General features: G+C 43.7%; 2 protein-coding genes across 3 annotated transcripts; both read left to right on the top strand.

The window, feature by feature from the left end:
• Window positions 1–21,198, top strand: LOC120062524 (vesicular integral-membrane protein VIP36-like). Of its 2 annotated transcripts, none has more exons than XM_039012564.1 (8): window positions 1–214; window positions 15,997–16,115; window positions 16,298–16,415; window positions 16,731–16,810; window positions 17,180–17,341; window positions 17,625–17,739; window positions 18,744–18,863; window positions 20,037–21,198. In XM_039012564.1, the coding sequence occupies exons 1-8, from the start codon at window positions 49–51 to the stop codon at window positions 20,195–20,197; spliced, it is 1,041 nt and encodes a 346-aa protein (XP_038868492.1). In that variant the 5' UTR covers window positions 1–48; the 3' UTR covers window positions 20,198–21,198. The 2 variants fall into 2 exon arrangements, with proteins under 2 accessions (XP_038868492.1, XP_038868490.1); XM_039012562.1 differs by lacking the exon at window positions 16,731–16,810 and adding an exon at window positions 16,597–16,679 and having other exon boundaries at window positions 2–214.
• A 310-nt stretch (window positions 21,199–21,508) lies between these two features.
• Window positions 21,509–25,612, top strand: LOC120062523 (transmembrane emp24 domain-containing protein 9-like). Its single transcript, XM_039012561.1, has 5 exons — window positions 21,509–21,685; window positions 22,333–22,433; window positions 22,591–22,716; window positions 22,906–23,052; window positions 23,576–25,612. The coding sequence occupies exons 1-5, from the start codon at window positions 21,538–21,540 to the stop codon at window positions 23,723–23,725; spliced, it is 672 nt and encodes a 223-aa protein (XP_038868489.1). The 5' UTR covers window positions 21,509–21,537; the 3' UTR covers window positions 23,726–25,612.
• The last annotated feature ends 174 nt before the right edge of the window (window positions 25,613–25,786 follow it).

The raw sequence follows: 25,786 nt of genomic DNA, 5'->3' as shown, positions 1-25,786 counted from the left end.
GGAGTTGCTGTTTCCTACCCGGATCAGGAACATGGTTATCCAGGATTCATGGTGTCTTGCATAGGCCGAGTGAGCAAAATGAGAGGTTTTTGTACATTTATCAGCAGGCCACTGCTTTTCTTATTTCTTCACTTTACTCTAGTGCAATGCGATATAACAGACGGCAATGTGGAGCACTTAAAGCGTGAGCATTCGCTCATGAAACCGTACCAGGGTAAGTACGCTAACGGCATGTGAAATCGATAGCTTAGTTAGCTAGCTAGCTAACTGTTATCTTGTTAGAAACGTTAGCTGCTAAGTCATACTACACTGAACAAAAATATAAACGCATCATGTAAAGTGTTGGTTTCACGAGCTTAAATAAAATATCCCAGAAATTATCCACACGCACAAAAAGCTTGCACACATTTGTTTACATCCCAGTTAATTAGTATTTTTCCTTGGCCAAGATAATCCATCCACCTGACAGGTGTGACATATCAATAGGCTGGTTAAACAGCATGATCATTACACCGATGCACCTTTGTGCTGGGGACAGGAAAAGGCCTCTCAAATTGGCAGTTTTGTCACAAAACACAATGCCACAGACGTCTCAAGTGAGTGTGTAATTGTCACTTTTCATGAGGCAAATGGTCACACCAGACACTGACTGGTTTTCTGATTCACACCCCTACTTTTATTTTTTTAAAGGTATTTGTGACCAACAGACACATCTGTATTCCTATCATGTGAAATCCATAGATTAGGGCCTAATGAATTTATTTCAATTGACTGATTTTCCTATATGAACTGTAACTCAGTAAAATAGTGTGCAACTGCAGCCTGCAATTCGGGGCGTACCTGTATCTGCAGGAACGCACCCCCTCGAGCATCCCATTGGTTCCTTCATGAACACTCTTAACTAGCACGGTGTTGCCCCGGCCTATTGTGTACCCGAGAACATTGCCTGCTAGCTACTCTGGTACACAGCAGGTGGGAGGCGGGGGTGACACTGTGTACTAGTAGCACAGTGTGCTAGCTTGCTAGTTAGCTAGCTAACACATGGTGTTGCAATTTTTGTTTTTATAACTAACCCAAGATAGACCACAGCCTGTTTTCAATTTGAGGAAATTAATCGTGGTGACGAGCTTGCGAGAGCCTATTGGCATGTTTTTATTATGTATTTGCATATTTCCGTTAGGGAAGTGCGCAATAACTCAATTCGCCCTTGCATTCATTCTAAACAAAAATAAATAAAACCATGGCAAAGGGAAAAGTCTACAAAACTTAGTCCACTCTGTTCATAACAGATTTTAGTTTTGAAAACAGAAACTGTATTGTTAGAGAAATGTTTAATTGACGAGAAAAGTAGCAGAATGTCGTCAAATCCATCTCTATCTTGTCCCACTGCTGGCCCCTGGGCTTCCTCTCAGCACCATATTTGGTAGTGAGTGGAAACGCGAACTGGATATTTCACATTATACATCCGGTAAAATATCTGTCTCATTGTTCTACCTGTGGTGTCGCCTGCTGTGTACCGGACTCCTCCTTAGGACTAGCTGGCTAAGCTAGTATAGTGTATATCGCGCACCGTCATGAACAGTTCCCGACAGGCGGGGGCGAAGGACACTACCGGTGTATACTAGTTATAGCTAGCTACCATGGTCGCCCCTACCTCTTCTGCTGCAATTCAAATGTTTAATTGTCACATGCGCCGAATACGACAGGTGTAGACCTTACTGTGAAATGCTGACTTACAAGCCTTTAATCAACAATGCAGTTTTAATAAGAGAAAATATTTACAACATAAACTAAAGTAAAAAAAAAAAGGTAACGCAATAAAATAACAATAACGTGGTTATATGCAGGGGGTACCGGTACCGAGTCAATGTGCGGGTAACAGGTTAGTCGAGGTAATATGTACATGTAGGTAGGGGTAAAGTGACTGCATGGATAATAAACAGTGAGTAGCAGTAATAGTATGTGTAGCCATTTGATTAATTGTTCAGCAGTCTTATGGCTTGGGGGTAGACGCTGTTAAGGAGCCTTTTGGACCTAGACTTGGTGCTCCGGTACTTCTTGCCGTGCAGTAGCAGAGAGACCAGTCTATGACTTGGCCTCACGGTCGGATGCCGAGCAGTTGCCATACCAGGCGGTGATGCAACCGGTCAGGATGCTCTCGATGGTGCATCTGTAGAACTTTTTGAGGATCTGGAGACCCATGCCAAATCTTTTCAGTCTCCTGAGGGGGAATAGGTGTTGTTGTGGCCTCTTCACGACTGTCTTTGTGTGTTTGGACCATGATAGTTCGTTGGTGATGTGGACACCAAGGAACTTTAAAAAACTCTCGACCCACTCCACTTCAGCCCCGTCGATGTTAAATGGGGGCCTTTTCGGCTCTTATTTTCCTGTCGTCCATGATCAGCTCCTTCTGTCTTGCTCAGGTTGAGGGAGAGGAATTAGGTCAAATGGATTCATTTTTGCCTGCTTTAAAGTCCCCGGCCACTAGGAGCGCCACTTCTGGATGAGCATTTTCTTGTTTGCTTATGGCCTTATACACCTCGTTGAGAGCGGTCTTAGTGCCAGCATCGGTTTGTGGTGGTAAGTAGACACCTACGAAAAATATAGATAGTGTGGTCTACAGCTTATCATGCGGTACTCTACCTAAGGCGAGAAAAACCAGCTGTTTTTGACAAATAGACATAGACCACCACCACTCGTTTTACTGGAATTAGCTGTTCTGTCTTGCCGATGCATCGAAATCCCAGCCAATTGTATATTATCCATGTCATCGTTCAGCCACGACTCGGTGAAACATAAGATGTTACAGTTTTTATTAATGTCCCGTTGGTAGGATAGTCTCAAACAGAGCTCAGCCTGTTTATTCTCCAATGATTGCACTTTGGACGGATGGTAGAGGCAGGTTACCCACTCGCCAACAATTTCTCACAAAATGCACCTGGATCTGCTGCCCCTGTATCTCCTTCTTCATGTGAATGACAGGGATTTGGTCCGGGAGCAGCTGTATATCCTTCGCGTCAGACTCATTAAAGAAAATAATCTTAGTCCAGTTCGAGGGGAGTAATCGCTGTTCTGATATCCAGAAGCTCTTTTCGGCCATAAGAGACGGTAGTAGAAACTACTGTATTGGAGCACCCCTGCCTCCCACCTGGAGTCATAGATTAAAAATGGACCAATAGAAGTACACTATATATAAACTCAGCAAAAAAAGAAACGTCTCTTTTTCAACACCCTGTTTTTCAAAGATAATTCGTAAAAATCTAAGATCTTCATTGTAAAGGGTTTAAACACTGTTTCCCATGCTTGTTCAATGAACCATAAACAATTAATGAACATGCACCTGTGGAACGGTCATTAAGACACTAACAGCTTACAGACGGTAGGCAATTAAGGTCACACTTATGAAAACTTAGGCCTTTCTACTGACTCTGAAAAACACCAAAAGAAAGATGTCCACGGTCCCTGCTCATCTGCATGAACGTGCCTTAGGCATGCTGCAAGGAGGCATAAAGGACTGCAGATGTGGCCAGGGCAATAAATTGCAATGTCTGTACTGTGAGACGCCTAAGACAGCGCTACAGGGAGACAGGACGGACAGCTGATCGTCCTCACAGTGGCAGACCACGTGAAACAACACCTGCACAGGATCGGTACATCCGAACATCACATCTGTGGGACAGGTACAGGATGGCAACAACAACTACCCGAGTTACACCAGGATCTCACAATCCCTCCATCAGTGGGCACAAACCCACTGTCGCTGGACCAGACAGGACTGGCAAAAAGTGCTCTTCACTGACGAGTCGTGGTTTTGTCTCACCAGGGGTGATGGTCGGATTCGCGTTTATCTTTGAAGGAATGAGCGTTACACCGAGGCCTGTACTCTGGTGCGGTATCGATTTGGAGGTGGAGGGTCCGTCATGGTCTGGGGCGGTGTGTCACAGCATCATCGGACTGAGCTTGTTGTCATTGCAGGCAATCTCAACGCTGTGCGTTACAGGGAAAACATCCTCCTCCCTCATGTGGTACCCTTCCTGCAGGCTCATCCTGACATGACCCTCCAGCATGACAATGCCACCAGCCATACTGCTCGTTCTGTGCGTGATTTCCTGCAAGACAGGAATGTCAGTGTTCTGCCATGGCCAGCGAAGAACCCGGATCTCAATCCCATTGAGCACGTCTGGGACCTGTTGGATCGGAGGGTGAGGGCTAGGGCCATTCCCCCCCAGAAATGACCAGGAACTTGCAGGTGCCTTGGTGGAAGAGTGGGGTAACATCTCACAGCAAGAACTGGCGAATCTGGTGCAGTCCATGAGGAGGAGATGCACTGCAGTACTTAATGCAGCTGGTGGCCACACCCGATACTGAATGTTATTTTTGATTTTGACCGCACCTTTGTTCAGGGACACATTATTGCATTTCTGTTAGTCACACATCTGTGGAACTTGTTCAGTTTGTCTCAGTTGTTGAATCTTGTTATGTTCATAAAAATATTTACACGTTAAGTTTGCTGAAAATAAACGCAGTTGACAGTGAGAGGTCGTTTCTTTTGTTGCTGAGTTTACAAAAAATTGTGGATTTGGCTATTTCAGCCAGGGTGTATAAAATCAAGCACACAGCCATGCGATCTCCATAGACAAACATTGGCAGTAGAATGGCCTTACTGAAGAGCTCAGTGACTTTCAACGTGGCACTGTCATAGGATGCCACCTTTCCAAGAAGTCAGTTCGTCAAATCTCTGCCTTGCTAGAGCTTCCCCGGTCAACTGTAAGTGCTGTTATTTTGAAGTGGAAACGTCTAAAAGCAACAACAGCTCAGCCACGAAGTGTGTCCTCGGTTGCAACACTCACTACAGAGTTCCAAACTGCCTCTGGAAGTAACGTCAGCACAAGAAACTGAGCTTCATGAAATGGGTTTTCATGGCCGAGCAGCCGCACACAAGCCTAAGGTCATCATGAGCATTACCAAGCTTCGCCTGGAGTGGTGTAAAGCTCGCCGCCGTTGGACTCTGGAGCAGTGGAAATGCGTTCTCTGGAGTAAGGAATCACACTTCACCGTCTGGCAGTCCGACAGACGAATCTGGGTTTGGCTGATGCCAGGAGAACGCTACCTGCCCCAATGCACAGTGCCAACTGTAAAGTTTGGTGGAGGAGGAGTAATGGTCTGGGGCTGTTTTTGATGGTTCGGCCCCTTAGTTCCAGTGAAGGGAGATCTTAACCTTACAGCATACAATGACATTCTAGACAATTCTGTGCTTCTACCTTTGTGGCAACACTTTGGGGAAAGCCCTTTCCTGATTTCAGCATGACACTGTCCCCGTGCACAATGTGACGTCCATGCAAAAATGGTTTGTTGTTCGGTTTGGATGAACTTGACTGGCCTGCACAGAGCCCTGACCTCAACCCCATCAAACACCTTTGGGATGAATCGCCGACTTTGAGCCAGGCCTAATCGCCCAAGATCTGTACCTGACCTCACTAATGGTCTTTTGGCTGAATGGAAGCAAGTCCCCGCAGGAATGTTCCAACATCTAGTAGAAAGCCTTCCCTGGAGAGCGGAGGCTGTTAATAGCAGCAAAGGGGGACCAACTCCATATTAATGCACATGATTTTGGAATGAGATGTTCGACGAGCAGGTGTCCGCATACTTTTGGTCATGTAGTGTATAAAGAGGGGTTCTTCGCCGCTAACCTCCCTTTCTGCTGTTATGCCAATTGTCTAAATCTGTTGTGGTTGTAATACAAATTATTTAAGTCAAGTGTACAAGTTCAGCAGATACTTAAGCTAGCTAGTTAACGTTAGCTAGCTACTTTATTTTGTCTAGTTGGAACTCCTGCAAGTCCCAACTACATTTTTTTGTTGTTTTGGAAGGTGCGGTGTAGATTTGAGGTGGACGGAGTCAGGTCCAGTTCTGGGCTTTGGGGGGTAGCCCTAGCCGTAGCCCTGGTCGTCACTAGTTACCACAGCCACAAAGTCAGACATATATTTGCTCTACTGATCCATCAATTATTCGTTGATTTATTAGTAAAACCAACTGTTATACAGTGCATTCGGAAAGTCTTCAGACCCCTTGACTTCTAGATATAGTTACATTACAGCTGTATTCTAAAATGTATATTTTTTTCTCATCAATCTACACAAAATGCTTGATAATGACAAAGTGTAAACAGTTTTTTTTAGAAAGTTTAGCAAATTTATAAAAACAAAAATACCTTATTTACATAAGTATTCAGACCGTTTGCTATGAGACTCAATTGAGCTCAGGTGCATCCTGTTTCCATTGATCATCCTTGAGATTTTTTCTACAACTTGGTTGGAATCCACCTGCGGTAAATTCAATTGATTGGACATGATTTGGAAAGGCACACACCTGTCTATATGAGGTCCCACGGTTGACAGTGCATGTCAGAGCAAAAACCAAGCTATGAGGTCGAAGGAATTGTCCGTAGAGCTCTGAGACAGGATTGTGTCGAGGCACAGAACTGGGGAAGGGTACTAAAACATGAATGCAGCATTGAAGGTCCCCAAGAACACAGTGGCCTCTATCATTCTTAAATGGAAGAAGTTTGGAGCCAGCAAGACTCTTCCTAGAGCTGGCCGCCCGGCCAAACTGAGCAATCTGGGGAGAAGGACCTTGGTCAGGGTGGTGTCCTAGAACCCGATGGTCACTCTGACAAAGCTCCAGAGTTCCTCTATGGAGATAGGAGAACCTTCCAGAAGGATAACCATCTCTGCAGCAGTCTACCAAATCAGGCCTTTATGGTAGAGTGGCCAGACTCTACGGTAAAAAAAAAGAAGAAAAAGACGTCCTGCTTGGAGTTTTCCAAAATATATTAAAGGACTTTCCGACCATGAGGAAAGTGATTCTCTGGTCTGGTGAAACAAAGATGGAACTCTTTGGACTGAATGCCAAGTGTCACGTCTGGAGGAAACCTGGCACCATCCCTATGGTGAAGCATGGTGGTGGCAGCATTATGGTGTGGGGATGTTTTTCAGCAGCAGGGACTGGGAGACTAGTCAGGATCAAGGGAAAGATGAACGGAGCAAAGTACAGAGAGATCCTTGATGAAAACCTGCTCAGGACCTTAGAGTGTAAGGGTAAACTCCATCCTAACCCCACTCTATACAGGGGAAACTCTCCATCCTAACCCCACTCTATACAGGGGAAACTCTCCATCCTAACCCCATTCTATACAGGGGAAACTCTCCATCCTCACCCCACTCTATACAGGGGAAACTCTCCATCCTAACCCCACTCTATACAGGGGAAACTCTCCATCCTAACCCCACTCTATACAGGGGAAACTCCATCCTAACCCCACTCTATACAGGGGAAACTCCATCCTAACCCCACTCTATACAGGGGAAACTCTCCATCCTAACCCCACTCTATACAGGGGGAAACTCTCCATCCTAACCCCACTCTATACAGGGGGAAACTCTCCATCCTAACCCCACTCTATACAGGGGGAAACTCTCCATCCTAACCCCACTCTATACAGGGGGAAACTCTCCATCCTCACCCCACTCTATACAGGGGAAACTCTCCATCCTAACCCCACTCTATACAGGGGAAACTCTCCATCCTCACCCCACTCTATACAGGGGAAACTCTCCATCCTCACCCCACTCTATACTCATCCTAACCCCACTCTATATACAGGGGGAAACTCTCCATCCTAACCCCACTTACATACTCTTTATTTGTATGTATTCCCCCCCCCCCCCTTAGAGGACAAAGGCAACTTTGTTTAACATTTTTTTGTTTTTTTACAGATATTTAGTGACATACATTATTCATACACTTGACATACATGGTACTTTTATACACAGTATTACATGATAGGAATACAGTTTGACACACTTTAAAAACAGGCTTCCCAACTCTGTGGTTACTAAAGATCCTATGGGGGGGGTGCTTATATTGACATATCACTACATGTGTTTGTCAAACTGTATTTCCTATCATGTAATACTGTGTATAAAAGTACCATGTACACTACCGTTCAGAAGTTTGGGGTCACTTAGATATGTCCTTGTTTTTGAAGGAAAAGCAGATTTTTTTTTTTGTCCATTTGAAAATAACATAAAAATACGGTGTAGACATTGTTAATGTTATAAATGACTATTGTAGCTGGAAACAGCTTATTTTTAATGGAATATCTACATAGGTGTACAGAGGCCCATTATCAGCAACCATCACTCCTGTGTTCCAATGGAAAGTTGTGTTAGCTAATCCAAGTTTATAATTTTAAAAGGCTAATTGATCATTAGAAAACCCCTTTGCAATTAAGTTAGTGCAGCTGAAAACTGTTGTTCTGAATTAAAGAAGCAATACAACTGGCCTTTAGACTAATTGATTATCTGGAGCATCAGCATTTGTGGGGTTCGATTACAGGCTCAAAATGGCCAGAAACAAACCTTTCTTCTGAAATTGTCAGTCTATTCTTGTTCTAAGAAATGAAGGCTATTCCATGCGAGAAATTGCCAAGAAACTGAAGTTCGTCTACTTCCGGCGCCGACAGAGATGGCCGCCTCGCTTCGCGTTCCTAGGAAACTATGCAGTATTTTTGTTTTTTTACGTGTTATTTCTTACATTGGTATCCCAGGTAATCTTAGGTTTTATTACATACAGTCGGGAGGAACTACTGGATATAAGAGCAACGTCAACTCGCCATCATTACGACCAGGAATACGACTTTCCCGAAGTGGATCCTCTGTTTTGCCCACCACCCAGGACAATGGATGGAATCCCAGCCGGCGAACCAAAACAACGACGCCGTAAAAGGGGCAGACGAAGCGGTCTTCTGGTCAGGCTCCGTAAACGGGCACATCGCGCACCGCTCCCGAGCATACTACTCGCCAATGTGCAGTCTCTTGACAACAAGGTTGATGAAATCCGAGCAAGGGTAGCATTCCAGAGAGACATAAGAGACTGTAACGTTCTTTGCTTCACGGAAACATGGCTCACTCGAGACACGCTATCGGAGTCGGTACAGCCAGCTGGTTTTCTTCACGCATCGCGCCGACAGAAACAAGCATCTTTCTGGTAAGAAGAGGGGTGGGGGGGTATGCCTTATGATTAACGAGATGTGGTGTGATCATAACAACATACAGGAACTCAAGTCCTTCTGTTCACCTGACTTAGAATTCCTCACAATCAAATGTTGACCGCATTATCTACCAAGAGAATTCTCTTCGATTATAATCACAGCCGCATATATTCCCCTCAAGCAGACACATCGATGGCCCTGAACGAACTGTATTTGACTCTTTGTAAACTGGAAACCACATATCCTGAGGCTGCATTCATTGTAGCTGGGGATTTTAACAAGGCTAATCTGAAAACAAGACTCCCTAAATTCTATCAGCATATCGATTGTGCAACCAGGGCTGGTAAAACCCCGGATCATTTTTATTCTAACTTCCGCGACACATATAAGGCCCTCCCCCGCCCTCCTTTCGGAAAAGCTGACCACGACTCCATTTTGTTGCTCCCAGCCTATAGACAGAAACTAAAACAGGAAGCTCCCGCGCTCAGGTCTGTTCAACACTGGTCCGACCAATCTGATTCCACGCTTCAAGATTGCTTTGATCACGTGGATTTGGATATGTTCCGCATTGCGTCAAACAACAACATTGACGAATACGCTGATTCGGTGAGCCAGTTTATTAGCAAGTGCATCGGCGATGTCGTACGCACAGCAACTATTAAAACATTCCCAAACCAGAAACCGTGGATTGATGGCAGCATTTGCGCGAAACTGAAAGCGCAAACCACTGCTTTTAACCAGGGCAAGGTGACCGGAAACATGACCGAATACAAAACAGTGTAGCTATTCCCTCCAAGGCAATCAAACAAGCTAAGCGTCAGTATAGAGACAAAGTAGAGTCGCAATTCAACGGCTCAGACACAAGGTATGTGGCAAGGTCTACAGTCAATCACGGATTACAAAAAGAAAACCAGCCCCGTCGCAGACCAGGATGTCTTGCTCCCAGACAGACTAAACAACTTCTTTGCTCGCTTTGAGGACAATACAGTGCCACTGACAAGGCCCGCTACCAAAACCTGCGGACTCTCCTTCACTGCAGCCGACGTGAGTAAAACATTTAAACGTGTTAACCCTCGCAAGGCTGCAGGCCCAGATGGCATCCCCAGCCGCATCCTCAGAGCATGCGCAGACCAGCTGGCTGGTGTGTTTACGGACATATTCAATCAATGCTTATCCCAGTCTGCTGTTCCCACATGCTTCAAGAGGGCCACCATTGTTCCTGTTCCCAAGAAAGCTAAGGTAACTGAGCTAAACGACTACCGCCCCGTAGCACTCACTTCCGTCATCATGAAGTGCTTTGAGAGACTACATTTACATTTACATTTAAGTCATTTAGCAGACGCTCTTATCCAGAGCGACTTACAAATTGGTGCATTCACCTTATGACATCCAGTGGAACAGCCACTTTACAATAGTGCATCTAAATCTTTTAAGGGGGGGGGGGGGGGGGGTCAGAAGGATTGCTTTATCCTATCCTAGGTATTCCTTAAAGAGGTGGGGTTTCAGGTGTCTCCGGAAGGTGGTGATTGACTCCGCTGTCCTGGCGTCGTGAGGGAGTTTGTTCCACCATTGGGGTGCCAGAGCAGCGAACAGTTTTGACTGGGCTGAGCGGGAACTGTTCTTCCTCAGTGGTAGGGAGGCGAGCAGGCCAGAGGTGGATGAACGCAGTGCCCTTGTTTGGGTGTAGGGCCTGATCAGAGCCTGAAGGTACTGAGGTGCCGTTCCCCTCACAGCTCCGTAGGCAAGCACCATGGTCTTGTAGCGGATGCGAGCTTCAACTGGAAGCCAGTGGAGCGAGCGGAGGAGCGGGGTGACGTGAGAGAACTTGGGAAGGTTGAACACCAGGCGGGCTGCGGCGTTCTGGATGAGTTGTAGGGGTTTAATGGCACAGGCAGGGAGCCCAGCCAACAGCGAGTTGCAGTAATCCAGACGGGAGATGACAAGTGCCTGGATTAGGACCTGCGCCGCTTCCTGTGTGAGGCAGGGTCGTACTCTGCGGATGTTGTAGAGCATGAACCTACAGGAACGGGCCACCGCCTTGATGTTAGTTGAGAACGACAGGGTGTTGTCCAGGATCACGCCAAGGTTCTTAGCGCTCTGGGAGGAGGACACAATGGAGTTGTCAACCGTGATGGCGAGATCATGGAACGGGCAGTCCTTCCCAAGGACCATATCACCTCCACCCTACCTGACGCCCTAGACCCACTCCAATTTGCTTACCGCCCCAATAGGTCCACAGACGTCGCAATCACACTGCACACTGCCCTAAACCATCTGGACAAGAGGAATACCTATGTGAGAATGCTGTTCATCGACTACAGCTCAGCATTTAACACCATAGTACCCTCCAAACTCGTCATCATGCTCGAGACCTTGGGTCTCGACCCCGCCCTGTGCAACTGGGTACTGGACTTCCTGACGGGCCGCCCCCAGGTGGTGAGGGTAGGTAACAACACCTCCACCCTGCTGATCCTCAACACTGGGGCCCCACAAGGGTGCGTTCTGAGCCCTCTCCTGTACACCCTGTTCACCCACGACTGCGTGGCCATGCACGCCTCCAACTCAATCATCAAGTTTGCAGACAACACTACAGTGGTAGGCTTGATTACCAACAACGACGAGACGGCCTACAGGGAGGAGGTGAGGGCCCTCGGAGTGTGGTGTCAGGAAAATAACCTCACACTCGACGTCAACAAAACAAAGGAGATGATCGTGGACTTCAGGAAACAGCAGAGGGATCACCCCCCTATCCACATCGACGGGACAGTAGTGGAGAGGGTAGTAGGTTAAGTTCCTCGGCGTACACATCACGGACAAACTGAATTGTTCCACCCACACAGACAGCGTGGTGAAGAAGGCGCAACAGCGCCTCTTCAACCTCAGGAGGCTGAAGAAATTTGGCTTGTCACCAAAAGCACTCAAGAACTTTTACAGATGCACAATCAAGAGCATCCTGTCGGGCTGTATCACGCCTGGTACGGCAACTGCTCCGCCCACAACCGTAAGGCTCTCCAAAGGGTAGTGAGGTCTGCACAACGCATCACCGGGGGCAAACTACCTGCCCACCATGACACCTACACCACCCGATGTCACAGGAAGGCCATAAAGATCATCAAGGACAACAACCACCCGAGCCACTGCCTGTTCCCCCCGCTATCATCCAGAAGGCGAGGTCAGTACAGGTGCATCAAAGCAGGGACTAAGAGACATAAGCTGTTTTTCAATCTCAAGGCCATCAGTCTGTTAAACAGCCACCACTAACATTGAGTGGCTGCTGCCAACATACTGACTCAACTCCAGCCACTTTAATAATGGAAAAATGTATGTAAAAATTTATCACTAGCCACTTTAAACAATGCCACTTAATATAATGTTTACATACCCTACATTACTCATCTCATATGTATATACTGTACTCTATACCATCTACTGCATCTTGCCATCTTTATGTAATACATGTATCACTACCCACTTTAAACAATGCCACTTTTATATGTTTACATACCCTACATTACTCCTCTCATATGTATTTACTTTACTCGATACCATCTACTGCATCTTGCCTATGCCGTTCTGTACCATCACTCATTCATATATTTTTAAGTACATATTCTTCATCCCTTTACACTTGTGTGTATAATGTAGTTGTTGTGAAATTGTTAGGTTAGATTACTCGTTGGTTATTACTGCATTGTCTGAACTAGAAGCACAAGCATTTCGCTACACTCGCATTAACATCTGCTAACCATGTGTATGTGACAAATAAAATGTGATTTGATGAACGCTGTGTACTACTCCCTTCACAGAACAGTGCAAACTGACTCTAACCAGTTTAGAAAGAGTGGGAGGCCCCGGTGCACAACTGAGCAAGAGGACAAGTACATTAGTGTCTAGTTTGAGAAACCGATGCCTCACAAGTCCTCAACTGGCAGCTTCATTAAATAATACCCGCAAAACACCAGTCTCAACGTCAACAGTGAAGAGACGACACCGGGAGTCACTTCTTCACTGTGTTCCTGATCAATTTGATGTTATTTTAATGGACAACTGTGCTTTTCTTTCAAAAACAAGGACCTTTTTAAGTGACCCCAAACGTTTGAACGGTAGTGTACATGGTACTTTTATACACAGTATTACATGATAGGAAATACAGTTTGACATACACATGTAGTGATATGTCAATATAAGCACCCCCCCCATAGGATCTTTAGTGACCACAGTTTGGACACCCGTTTTTAAAGACCCATCTTCAATTTTATTTAGTAACATTCATTTTTGTATTTTATTAGGATCCCCATTAGCTGTTGGTCCACATGAAACATGACGTAATACATAACATTAATAGACAAGAACAGCTCAAGGACACAACTACATCAATTAAAAATATATAATATAGGCTATTTTCATCCCTTTCATGGGTAGCTTATCAGAGATAAACATAATATGGAAAAGAGCACACCAGGCTTGATTAAAAAATATATATATACATTCAGCAGTTCATTAATCGGTTGGTGTGAAATTGGGGTTGAAGCTACAAACGCCTAGGTTTGGCTCTCATCTCTTCCAGACTTTTGGGAGGGTGGACATTGCTTACATCCGCTATGACAGGCTCAATGTCCCCCGCAATGTCCCCACGGCAGCTTTCATGGCTGGGATCAGTTCTTTCCTCTTCTGGTGCACAGCTTCAGGATACTATTTTTGTTCGTTTGAAAGATTCTTCACCAGCCTCCTAAGTGGCGCAGCGATCTTGTTGTAACTTTAATGTGTTACAGAGTTAATGTTTAAGTTAATTCATTGAGCTGTATCTAAAGATATTTCTTTACAGTTATTTACATATGTAATTGTATTGGTTAGTATTGAATTATGCTTTTGACTGCAAGTTCCAGAATGCCTTGCGACAGGAAGTAGAGAGTGAACGCGCTAGTTAAGTGCAATTAACAGGTGATTATGTGTGGCTCCTTTGCGCTAGCATCTTACTGGCATTGCTCTGTAGAATCTAAAGTTGTTAAATGTAACGTGATCAAGAATTATTACTAAAAGAAGCTTTCATATCAAACCCGACGTCCCGAGTCATTACTTTGAAGATAGTTATTCTATAGATCTAAGGCACTGTATCGCAGTGTTGCAGTATCACTAAAGCCTGGGGTTTGGCCGGGGGGGGGGTTTGGCCGGGGGGGGGGGGGGGGGGGGTTTGGCCGTGGGGGGGGGGGGGCTTTACTTGGCTCATCGCTCTCTAGCGACTCCTTGTGGCGGGCCGGGCGCCTGCAGGCTGACTTTGGTCATCAGTTGAACGGTGTTTCCTCTGACACATTGGTGCAGCTGGCTTCCGGGTTAAGCGAGCGGGTGTTAAGAAGTGCGGCTTGGCGGGCATAACTCGACCTTCGCCCCTCCCGGGACCGTTGCAGCGATGAGACAAGATCGTAATAATGAAATTGGGGAGAAAAAAGGGGGTGGGTTAAAAAATAAATAAAAAATAAATAGATTCTTTACCTGTGCTAGAGCGACTCAACTGTACTCCCACCGGCTTTGGTCTTTGTCATGGTAGCAACGTAGGTTACGTTGTTACTCCACGCGGTTCCAGACAGGGCAGGTCACAGGGAAGATTCTAAACCACAAACAGCAGGGATCTAGACCGCCACAAGCCTGGGACAATACACGGTCCCAGCCACAATGGCTGACCGTTCAAGCCCTCAAGAAAACCCTTTTAGCTGCTACACCAAACAGGTCCTTAGACCCGGCCTTGGTTGGCAGGATCACTGGACAGATAGTAGCAGTCCCAGCAACTGATGCCAAGCGTGTCGCAGGATCCAAACTCAAAAGGTAACTAGCTACTAAGAAACTTTTCAATGGACATTCAACATTTTCCAAAACCACAAACCGAGCTCTCCCTTGTTCCTCGTTTAACAGGAAGTGACGTTGTTAATTAGTACTTTAACATTTTATTAAAATGAAATGTAAAGTTGTAAAAAGTGTATGGTATAAATTACTGATTTGTCATTGAACTTACTGCCTTCATTTCAGCAGCATGTTTCTTGTTTGTGTGGTGGCATACATATGTCTTAGCTAGCTACCTCATTTTAGATGAGAGTAGCAACAGTTGTCTGCTAGTTATCTAATACAGAAAAGACAACGTACCCTTTTAGCCCAAAACTTATTTCTCAATGTTATTCATTTTAGTGACGTTGCCAAGTCTTGTTCCCGAATGTATTTGCTACTTGAACTTGAGATGTGCCAATTTGAAAATGAGGGTGCTCGGTGGGCCTTCTGACTTTGTGGCTGTGGTAGCTAGTGACGAACCCTAGCCCTTGATCATGACTCTGTTCCAATATATAGGGTTAGGGGTAGTGTTCCCACATGGCCATATCTCCATGTTACAGAGCGTGTTTGCAGAAGACCGATGGAAGACAGAGCATGCTAATTAGCCATCTGGCTCGGGAACACCTGTGTGCAACGGAAGAATGCCTCCAGAAATGTGTTGTTTAAAATACTGTCGGGCTTCAACTGTGATAAAGCAGGTTAAAAACCGTGTGGATATTTTTGGATTTGTGAAATTATTTTGATGTGATATGAAAGTAAAGTTATGAAAGTTATGTTTCTAGAACCGTATTGCAATTGAGAATCGATTGACATTTTAGATGGAGTATTTGGCTGCCAGAGCCGGTCTACCTCTGAAGATAACATAAGGTCCCTGGACTTTGAGGAGCAACGACAGGCTCCTCAGCTTTGGCTAGGCTTGGGGTACCCGACTCAACTACGTTTAGTCAGCTGGGCTAAGGGTTTATCTTATTCATGACTCCAATTCCATTGCATTACATTGCCCCCTTGAGTTCTCCAGAGCTGGGCTAGGGGTGGCAATGAGTCATTGATGCACAATGGAATTATTCACGTTCTTCTCTCATGTGTCCCTGAAATCCTGCTTGACTCTTCACCAACATGTTGTACAGGTGTTGGAAGCAGCCCATCCAGTCAGTGGGACTTCTGGGGGAGCACGCTAGTCACCAGCTCCTATGTGCGCCTGACACCTGATGAGAGAAGTAGACAGGGATCCATATGGAACACAGTGGTGAGTAAGGAACTAGCTTCTAGGAAATGTATTCTGTTAGGCTTTACAGACAGATACACAAACAATAGAGTCCACTCCCAAATCCATTATAGCTTGATTGGAGAATATCTACATATTGAACTGAATAGGTCCAATTGATGGTTGAATTGATGATCCAATGTCATTTTCCTTTCACTGTACAGCCTGTATATCTGAAAGACTGGGAGATGCACGTGCAGTACAAGATCCACGGGTCGGGGAAGAAGAATCTCCATGGTGACGGCATCGCCATCTGGTACACGAAGGAGAGACTTCATCCAGGTAATGTATCATCTTGCCAAAATAACATCTTTGTCATCAATCACTTCCTCATTCCATTACAAAGCTTTGGCAATCAAATTAGTAGACAATGTGATGTGGTAGCACTGGGTTGCATTTGCCGTAAGCACTTCATGTCTCAGTCATGTGCTCATCATATCTCGCCTCTTTGCCTTCCATTCAGGCCCAGTCTTTGGAAACCAAGATCATTTTGTTGGCCTGGCTTTATTTGTGGATACCTTCCGCAATGATCTCCATGGGATGGATGTAAGTGCAGCGATCTGACTGGTTGACTTGACGTGATTCTTCCCTTTGCAGGGTCTGTGTTTGGCAGCAATGCTAAGTTCCACGGCCTCGCCCTTTTTATAGACACGTACCATAACGATGAGGCAGCTGACGTGAGTTGATGCAGCTACATTTATCATTATTGTCCTACATTTCATGTCAATGTGATGGATGGATTTTAAATGTGAAGTATTTTCTTTTTGAGTTTCTTTGTTATTTTGTCATATGAAGTTTTTTTTTTTTTTTTTGCTTTCTGAGAAGGACTTTTTTTGTAACACAATGAACATCACCTTTTAATATGCCACATTTGGCTTATTACAAATTTTTTAATTACATGTACAAATATTTTTGGGGGCATCACAGCCTAAGATGGATTGATTGGTAACTGAGTCAGGATTCGGATCAAATAATTGATTGACGATGTCTATTTTTGACGAACATTTGTCCAGTTTTCTGTCCTTACATCCCTTGATTCCCACTAGCGTTCCTTCCCCTACATCTATGCCATTGTGAATAATGGTTCTCTGCCCTATGACCATGGGAATGATGGACGTACCTCTGAACTGGGAGGCTGCTCTTCTGAGATCAGGAACAAAGACCATGACACCTACCTGGCCATCCGTTACTCCAAGGGTAGACTCACGGTAGGAATCCCTTTTTTAAATTATATAAGTTACTCTAGTTCAGACATCTTGGATCGGTTTCCTAAACATAGATGAGGCTGAACCTAGTCCTGTATTAAAAGGCATGCTTAATGGAGATGCTCCTTGGAGAATTCTCTTTGGTCCAGGATTATGTTTAGTCTTTGTCTGGGAAACTGGTCTCTTGTGTTATGAAATTGGTGAATTTCAATGTTATGGAGTATCTGTTATGTACTCGACATGTTACAGTTCTATTCAAATAATGGCACCATTCTGATCTCTACAGGTGATGATTGACATTGATGATAAGAATGAATGGAAAGAGTGCATTGACATCGGGGGTGTCCGCCTCCCCACGGGGTACTACTTTGGGGCTTCTGCTGCTACAGGAGATCTCTCTGGTAGGTTGGGTCAGGTTGTGGAGACTGATTCTTGCTACAGGGGATCTCTGGTAGGTTGGGTCAGGTTGTAGAGATGGATTCTTGCTACAGGGGATCTCTGGTAGGTTGGGTCAGGGTGGATTAAATAGACTGATTCTTGCTACAGGGGATCTCTGGTAGGTTGGGTCAGGTTGTGGAGACTGATTCTTGCTACAAATGGATCTCTGGTAGGTTGGGTCAGGTTGTAGAGACTGATTCTTGCTACAGGGGATCTCTGGTAGGTTGGGTCAGGGTGGATTAAATAGACTGATACTTGCTACAGGAGATCTCTGGTAGGTTGGGTCAGGGTGGATTAAATAGACTGATTCTTGCTACAGGAGATCTCTGGTAGGTTGCGTCAGGTTGTAGACAGGTTGTAGAGACTGATTCTTGCTACAGGGGATCTCTGGTAGGTTGGGTCAGGTTGTAGACAGGTTGTAGAGACTGATTCTTGCTACAGGGGATCTCTGGTAGGTTGGGTCAGGTTGTGGAGACTGATTCTTGCTACAGGGGATCTCTGATAGGTTGGGTCAGGTTGTAGAGACGGATTCTTGCTACAGGAGATCTCTGGTAGGTTGGGTCAGGGTGGATTAAATAGACTGATTCTTGCTACAATGGATCTCTGGTAGGATGGGTCAGGTTGTAGAGACTGATTCTTGCTACAGGGGATCTCTGGTAGGTTGGGCCAGGGTGGATTAAATAGACTGATTCTTGCTACAGGGGATCTCTGGTAGGTTGGGTCAGGTTGTAGAGACTGATTATTTCGAGATGTAGATCTAAATAAATGTAGGTCTCTAGAACACAAAGGTAAAAACTGCACACTGAGAAAGATAATGACTGACCTTGATTCAATTATTATTATTCATTTTTTTATCACTGTGCAGAAGAGTACACAGATTGAACCAATTACTACTTGTATTCCGACTTTGTCAGTTGTACATCTGAAGTCTATGGGGATTTATGCTAACACAACTCTCATGTTGCAGATAACCATGACATCATCTCTATGAAGATGTATCAACTGATGGTGGAACACACACCTGATGAGGACAGTCTGGACTGGACCAAGATTGAGCCAAGCGTCAGCCTGCTGAAGTCCCCCAAAGGTAGGTAGATTGATTTTATTTTATAAAGAAAACCCATTTCCGTTCTAATCAAATAGACAATAAAGCTTGTATTCTATTTGACCACAGTCAGGTATTTGTCATTTTACTGTAGATCATATACGGTAGGTGAGTAGGCATGTCACAGTCAGGTATTTGTCATTTTACTGTAGATCATATACGGTAGGTGAGTAGGCATGTCACAGTCACAGTCAGTCACAGTCAGGTATTTGTCATTTTACTGTAGATTATATACGGTAGGTGAGTAGGCATGTCACAGTCACAGTCAGTCACAGTCAGGTATTTGTCATTTTACTGTAGATCATATACGGTAGGTGAGTAGGCATGTCAGTCAGTCACAGTCAGGTATTTGTCATTTTACTGTAGATCATATACGGTAGGTGAGTAGGCATGTCACAGTCACAGTCAGTCACAGTCAGGTATTTGTCATTTTACTGTAGATTATATACGGTAGGTGAGTAGGCATGTCAGTCAGTCACAGTCAGGTATTTGTCATTTTACTGTAGATCATATACGGTAGGTGAGTAGGCATGTCACAGTCAGTCACAGTCAGGTATTTGTCATTTTACTGTAGATCATATACGGTAGGTGAGTAGGCATGTCACAGTCACAGTCAGTCACAGTCAGGTATTTGTCATTTTACTGTAGATTATATACGGTAGGTGAGTAGGCATGTCACAGTCAGTCACAGTCAGGTATTTGTCATTTTACTGTAGATCATATACGGTAGGTGAGTAGGCATGTCACAGTCACAGTCAGTCACAGTCAGGTATTTGTCATTTTACTGTAGATTATATACGGTAGGTGAGTAGGCATGTCACAGTCACAGTCAGTCACAGTCAGGTATTTGTCATTTTACTGTAGATCATATACGGTAGGTGAGTAGGCATGTCACAGTCAGTCACAGTCAGGTATTTGTCATTTTACTGTAGATCATATACGGTAGGTGAGTAGGCATGTCACAGTCACAGTCAGTCACAGTCAGGTATTTGTCATTTTACTGTAGATTATATACGGTAGGTGAGTAGGCATGTCACAGTCACAGTCAGTCACAGTCAGGTATTTGTCATTTTACTGTAGATCATATACGGTAGGTGAGTAGGCATGTTAGAGGAAGAGTTAACCGTGATCATTCTTTCATTTTCTCTTTCACAGACAACATTGATGATCCTACTGGTAACTTCCGAAGCACGCCGCTTACTGGCTGGAAGGTCTTCCTGCTTCTGCTATGTGCTCTACTGGGAATTGTAGTTTGTGGTGTTGTAGGGGCTGTAGTCTTTCAGAAGCGCCAGGAAAGAAACAGGAGATTTTACTAAGAGGAAAAACATATTTCTGTATGTGAGAGGTATTTGTGAAATTGACTGTTGCGAAGAATGTGTTGTTGAATCTCTATTCTAAGTGAATTTTCTAACGATTGTACAAATGTTTATATCTGCTGAAGCGCTGTGATGAGTCACTTATGGTATCATTCAAATTTTTGTGAAATAACCATGACTAATGATTGCTACCATGTGTCTGAGTAACCTTTGACTTTTTGATGGAGGCAGTTTAGCATTTTTGTTTTTATTTACCTTTTCCTCTGTTATTTTTGCTTTCACAGTGCAGGGGATAATTGCTGTTGAATTATTGTTTATTTGGATCGATCTGTAAAACACTGATTAGTTAAATACAACTTTCAAAAGAGATTATTTTCACAACATGTTCAGTATAAGCTTTTTGTACCATTGGGTTCTGATTGGGCTAGTTTAGATGGGTAAATGGGATTTTATTTAGTTTTTAACTGACTGCTTTTGACTTTGGGTTCAATGTGATTGCTGCACTTCTGATGCTGATATGCTAAGGCTTCCTTATCTGGCCTTTGCCATTTTCTTTCTCCATGTGTGAAGTTTTCTTTGCTGACTTAGACAATAATATTTTTGGGTGAACAACTCCCCCAACTACCATATCCACACCCGTCACATGGCCTATATGAAGAATAATTTGGCTACTAATAATGCAACGATTGATTTATACAGACTAGTTACATTTTAGGTTTTGACGTTATTATACCATGTGGGTGTTGGGAAGGATTTCAACGTTCTCATTTTTGGTGAGGCCTACTGGAGGCTTTACAAATCACTACTGTGAGATTGCATCACCTTTCTCATCTTGCATTAAATCGATGGGAATTGTGTGTTTGAACACCTGCTTATACGCTGATTATTTGAGTGGGAATATCTCTTTAATGTGTTTTGAATGATTCAAACTGAACAAGGCCATTGTTGAGTTTATCCTGTAAGACTCAATAAAACTGGTCTCCCCAAATGAGTAAACTCTGCATCTTCTAATGTGTAGTCTAATGCTTCCATATCATTTGGTATGTGTGACAGGCAGTACACGTTTGCCGTGGACTTCTTCGAGCAAAGCTCTACTACTGATTCAACTTATTGATGTCTAAATTGAAGACCATGATCAGTTAATTATTTTCATTCCTTTTGTTAGTTTTGGGTTGAAACAAACCCCTGCACAGTGCATACCGGAAGAACATTACTTAGAACTACAACAACCACAAGTCTAACTCGAGTGTTGATTGGACGATGGTAAGCGATAGGTTACGTGGCATTGGTGTCTGCGCAGACTCGAATCACAACATCCGTCCTCTACAACCGGCTGGAAGATGGTGGCAGTCAAAATGCGGTCTTGTGTTTTGTCAGTTTTGCTTTTGAACGTTTATTACACATTTGTTTCCTCGCTGTACTTTCACATCGGGGAGACTGAGAAGAAATGCTTCATAGAGGAAATTCCGGATGAAACGATGATCATCGGTCAGTGTCTTGTGGCCATTGGGATTGCTATACTAGTTAGCCTTGGGAAGTCAGCTAACAACCAGCGAGCTAATTCGATAATTCGTCAAACTAGCATCCAAATTCGAGTTAGCTAACATTTACCCAGCAATCTAGTTAGTTGGCTAGTTATTTAGACAGCCAACATTAAACTTGTCTGTAGAGGGGGCTGTGAACTTTTCAGTTGGTAGACTTGGCTAGCTAGCTACTCATATTCATGAGCAGGCTAACCAGCTAGCTAACGTTAGCTATACAAATGAAGTTTATTGGTTGCGTACACATATTTGTAGAAGTTATCGCATGTAGAGCGAAAATCGTATGTTTCTAGCTACAACAATACAGTAATACCTAACAAAAACAAGCAGACACCTGTCATTGATGTCCTCACCTAGCTAGAACTGTAATATTGGAAATACGTTTCGAATGTTTTTGATACTTTAATAAATAAACCATGTAACTACATATTTTACTGTCGTACCATCCATATACTGTTTGACATACTGTAGGTCTTGCCCAGAAACAACCCCTGGCCCAAACAGTTTACCCCCTAACTAAGCACTTGTAAGGATAGGACCGGTAGAAGCAATCATTGGCTGGCATGTATAAACAATTGTATTTTTTATTTTTAGGAAACTATCGTACACACTTGTACGACAAGCAGAAAGAGGAGTACCTACCTGCCACACAGGGTCTGGGGATGTTTGTTGAGGTGAAAGACCCTGATGAGAAGGTAGGATGCTACACTTTGCAACTAGTGTCATTCACTTCATATGGTATTCTGTGAGAGAGAGACTTGTGAGAACAATCATGACCCAAGCTGCATTGAATTGAATAGTGATGATACTGAAAAAGTTTTGCTCTCTGTGTGTTTCCTGTCTGGACTCTAGGTGATCCTGTCTCGTCAGTACGGCTCGGAGGGAAGATTCACCTTCACCTCTCACACCCCAGGAGAACATCGGATCTGCCTTCACTCCAATTCTTCCAAGTTTGCCCTCTTCGCTGGAGGAATGCTTGTAAGTACATTAGTGTGACAAATGTGGGGGAAAAAGCTATTGCACCCACAATATGCATATGAACTGTTGGTCAATAAGAACAGTTGATGGCAGGGATGCAGGGGGGGGTGTAGGAGTAGAGGGTAAAAAAATTAAATACCCACATTGATTCTCCTCTCAATTGCTGTGAACCACCCTTTTTTCCCTCAGAGAGTTCACCTAGACATCCAAGTGGGAGAGCACACCAATAACTATGCAGAGATTGCAGCCAAAGACAAGCTGACAGAGCTGCAGCTGAGAGTGAGACAGCTGGTGGAGCAGGTGGACCAGATCCAGAAGGAGCAGAACTATCAGAGGGTGAGTACATCAGCTGTCCTGCTGAGTAAAGCCCTGGACACGCCGGTAGTGTTTGCCGGCCAGGACTACTTAGCACCTCTGAACAGACTGCCAGCTGTAATTTGCTAATCAATTCTAGATGTAGAAAAATGCTCAAGTAATGTCAGTCAGACACGTACTGGCGGATGGTCCCTAAAACACACCGAGCGGAATGAACGCGAGACTGCCATTTGGTGCGATGTTTTCTCCTTCAAATACAATGAAATGTCTGTTCAAGGCAACCTTAAGACATTTGCTAAATTGCAAATAGACCTCAAGCCCACATACTCTAGCCACTCCTGTAGATCTGAGGGGATTGGATAGATATTCGCATGTGAGTAACAGCTTACTATAGTCTTCTGAATGGCTGGGTGGAAATATCACCATATTGCTTCCACCTATCCAATCCTGTCAGATCTACTAGTGAATAGATTCCGGAAATTCATTGCCTTTGCTTGTGTGCTACTATTTGTATTTTATAAAAGCTTTGCTATGTCTCCTTCAGTACCGTGAGGAGCGCTTCAGGCAGACCAGCGAGAGCACCAACCAGAGGGTTCTGTGGTGGTCCATCGTTCAGACATTGATCCTTGTGGCCATTGGCTTCTGGCAGATGAGACACCTCAAAAGTTTCTTTGAGGCCAAGAAATTAGTGTAAACCTGCACTCTCATATTGTTCTTTCTGAGTCCGGGTTTGGGATCAAATCAGTAAATTCAGGAAGTTAACTTAAACACTATTCTTGAATTGAAAATTCCCCCATTTTGTTTTCTGAGGCATTTTTCATTAATCAATTCAATTTGAATGAACTTCCTGAATTGATGTGTATTGAATACAACCCTGGTCTGAATGCAGTAGTTAAACATCAGTGAGAATGTGTGTTTACTCCCAGAAGTATGTGTACAGACGGGTGAGGTTACCGTTCTATCAGTGAAAACCCAGTTACTTTTTATTTTGAAAGGGCTCTGCTTTTGGATTTTTAAGACCTGTTTGTGACTTTGATATTCCCCATCTCTGTTTCTGTAAGAACACTGTTTGCAATTGGTTGTATTTATGATCCTCTACTGTATGCTATATGTTTTACATTTGGCTGGGGGGGAAATGATATTGTACTATCGATATCAAACATGGTTTTGTACTATTGATAATATCAAACATTGTTAAAACCACTTCTGTATTTTTTCCACCTCATAAACCCCCTCCCCCCGACATCCCATAAGATATTTCTGTAGCACTGTTTGTGACTAGAATGCCTGTCAGTCATATAACAGGCCGCATCTCTTCTCTCAGCATAACAGGTTTGTTTTCAAACTGATTAGACATTGTTCTCACTCTACATGCATTGTAATGGGGTTTTTGTTACTGGCTGAGAGAGAGCACCTATTTTGGTTTAGAGCCACACAACAGAAATGGTGACTTGATTTATGAAACTTACTTTTGGTCATTTGTGCATACTAATCTTTACGTTTTTATTTAGCTTCAAATGAATGTACGTTTCAACCCCTGATGTATTTAGTTGTTGGCCGTGGTCTGTGTGTTTAGAAACAGAAAGACATCCAGAATATGCAGATTTTTAAATTGAAGATCTTGAAAATTGGGAACCTTCTCCTTGTCTTGTTAACCAGTATCCGTTTTCGCAAAGCACCTCGGAGTAGATGTGCTGATCTAGTATCTGCTACCCCTTGTTATTCATTTTGATTTAAAAGGAGAAACTGATCCTAGATCACCACTTGTACTCTGATACGCTTTCTGAATATGGGCTCTGTCTGTGTTTTATTTATAAAGCTGGAAAGTGAGATAAGAAACATGACATTTTTGTTTAAAGGTTGGTGCTAGAGTGTCTGATGTTAATATGGTAGTTTCATGGAAAACTTTGACATACCAGCTATGCATTTGCTGAAGTACGAAAGCAGTTCACACAGTTTTTCCCTAACTTGCTGAATAAACTGCCAAAGATGTTCCCTTATCACAATCTACTGGCTTGATGGTGGTCAAGTGAACATTGGTTGTTTTTTAATCTGTACTGCATATCTAAGTGAACCTAGAGGGTCTGGTTTGTCCATTTCCTTTCTGCAAATACTCAGGTAGAGTTTTGAAGACACTGATTTAATTCAAATTGATTAAGTAAAGAATTGTTGTCCAGGTTAACAGGTTTGCTCCTGTTCTCATCATGTACAAGGAGTTGATTTGTGTGTAAACATCCATTGTACACTTGAAAAGTACTTAGCCAGAAAGCAGTCCTTGCTTCTTGTCACTCACAAAACTATTTGAACTACACTGGATCGTTTTTGTAAAAAATATTTTTGTTCAATTAATCAGTTTTTTGTTTCTCCTTAATAATTACCCAAACTGTTCCATATTGAATTAGTTCACAATTGATGTTTTTTTTTTGCATTTATATGGTTAGATACAGTATCAGAGATTTCGAGTATGATTTGAATCAATTGGTACTGGTTTGTTTTGGGTGGGGGGGTTTTAATTTTAGATTATGTAAATGTGAAAATTTGATTAAATTGCACAAAAAAATAAAGTTGTCACCAATGGCTAGCCATCTTGAATTTTTTTCCACCGACACTTTGCCCAACAACAATATTAGATCAGACGTGGGTCCATCCATAGGGAATGCGTTCTATATTTCCTTAAATGCATAGGAACGTTCAGTCTTTATAACGTGTTTCCCCCGGAGCAATATCGTAGGCGGACCTTATAAATTCAGGTGTT

Source organism: Salvelinus namaycush, chromosome 17 (genome assembly GCF_016432855.1).
Source record: "Salvelinus namaycush isolate Seneca chromosome 17, SaNama_1.0, whole genome shotgun sequence".
In the NCBI taxonomy this organism is placed as follows: Eukaryota; Metazoa; Chordata; class Actinopteri; order Salmoniformes; family Salmonidae; genus Salvelinus; species Salvelinus namaycush.
This window is presented reverse-complemented; position numbering and strand designations above follow the sequence as displayed.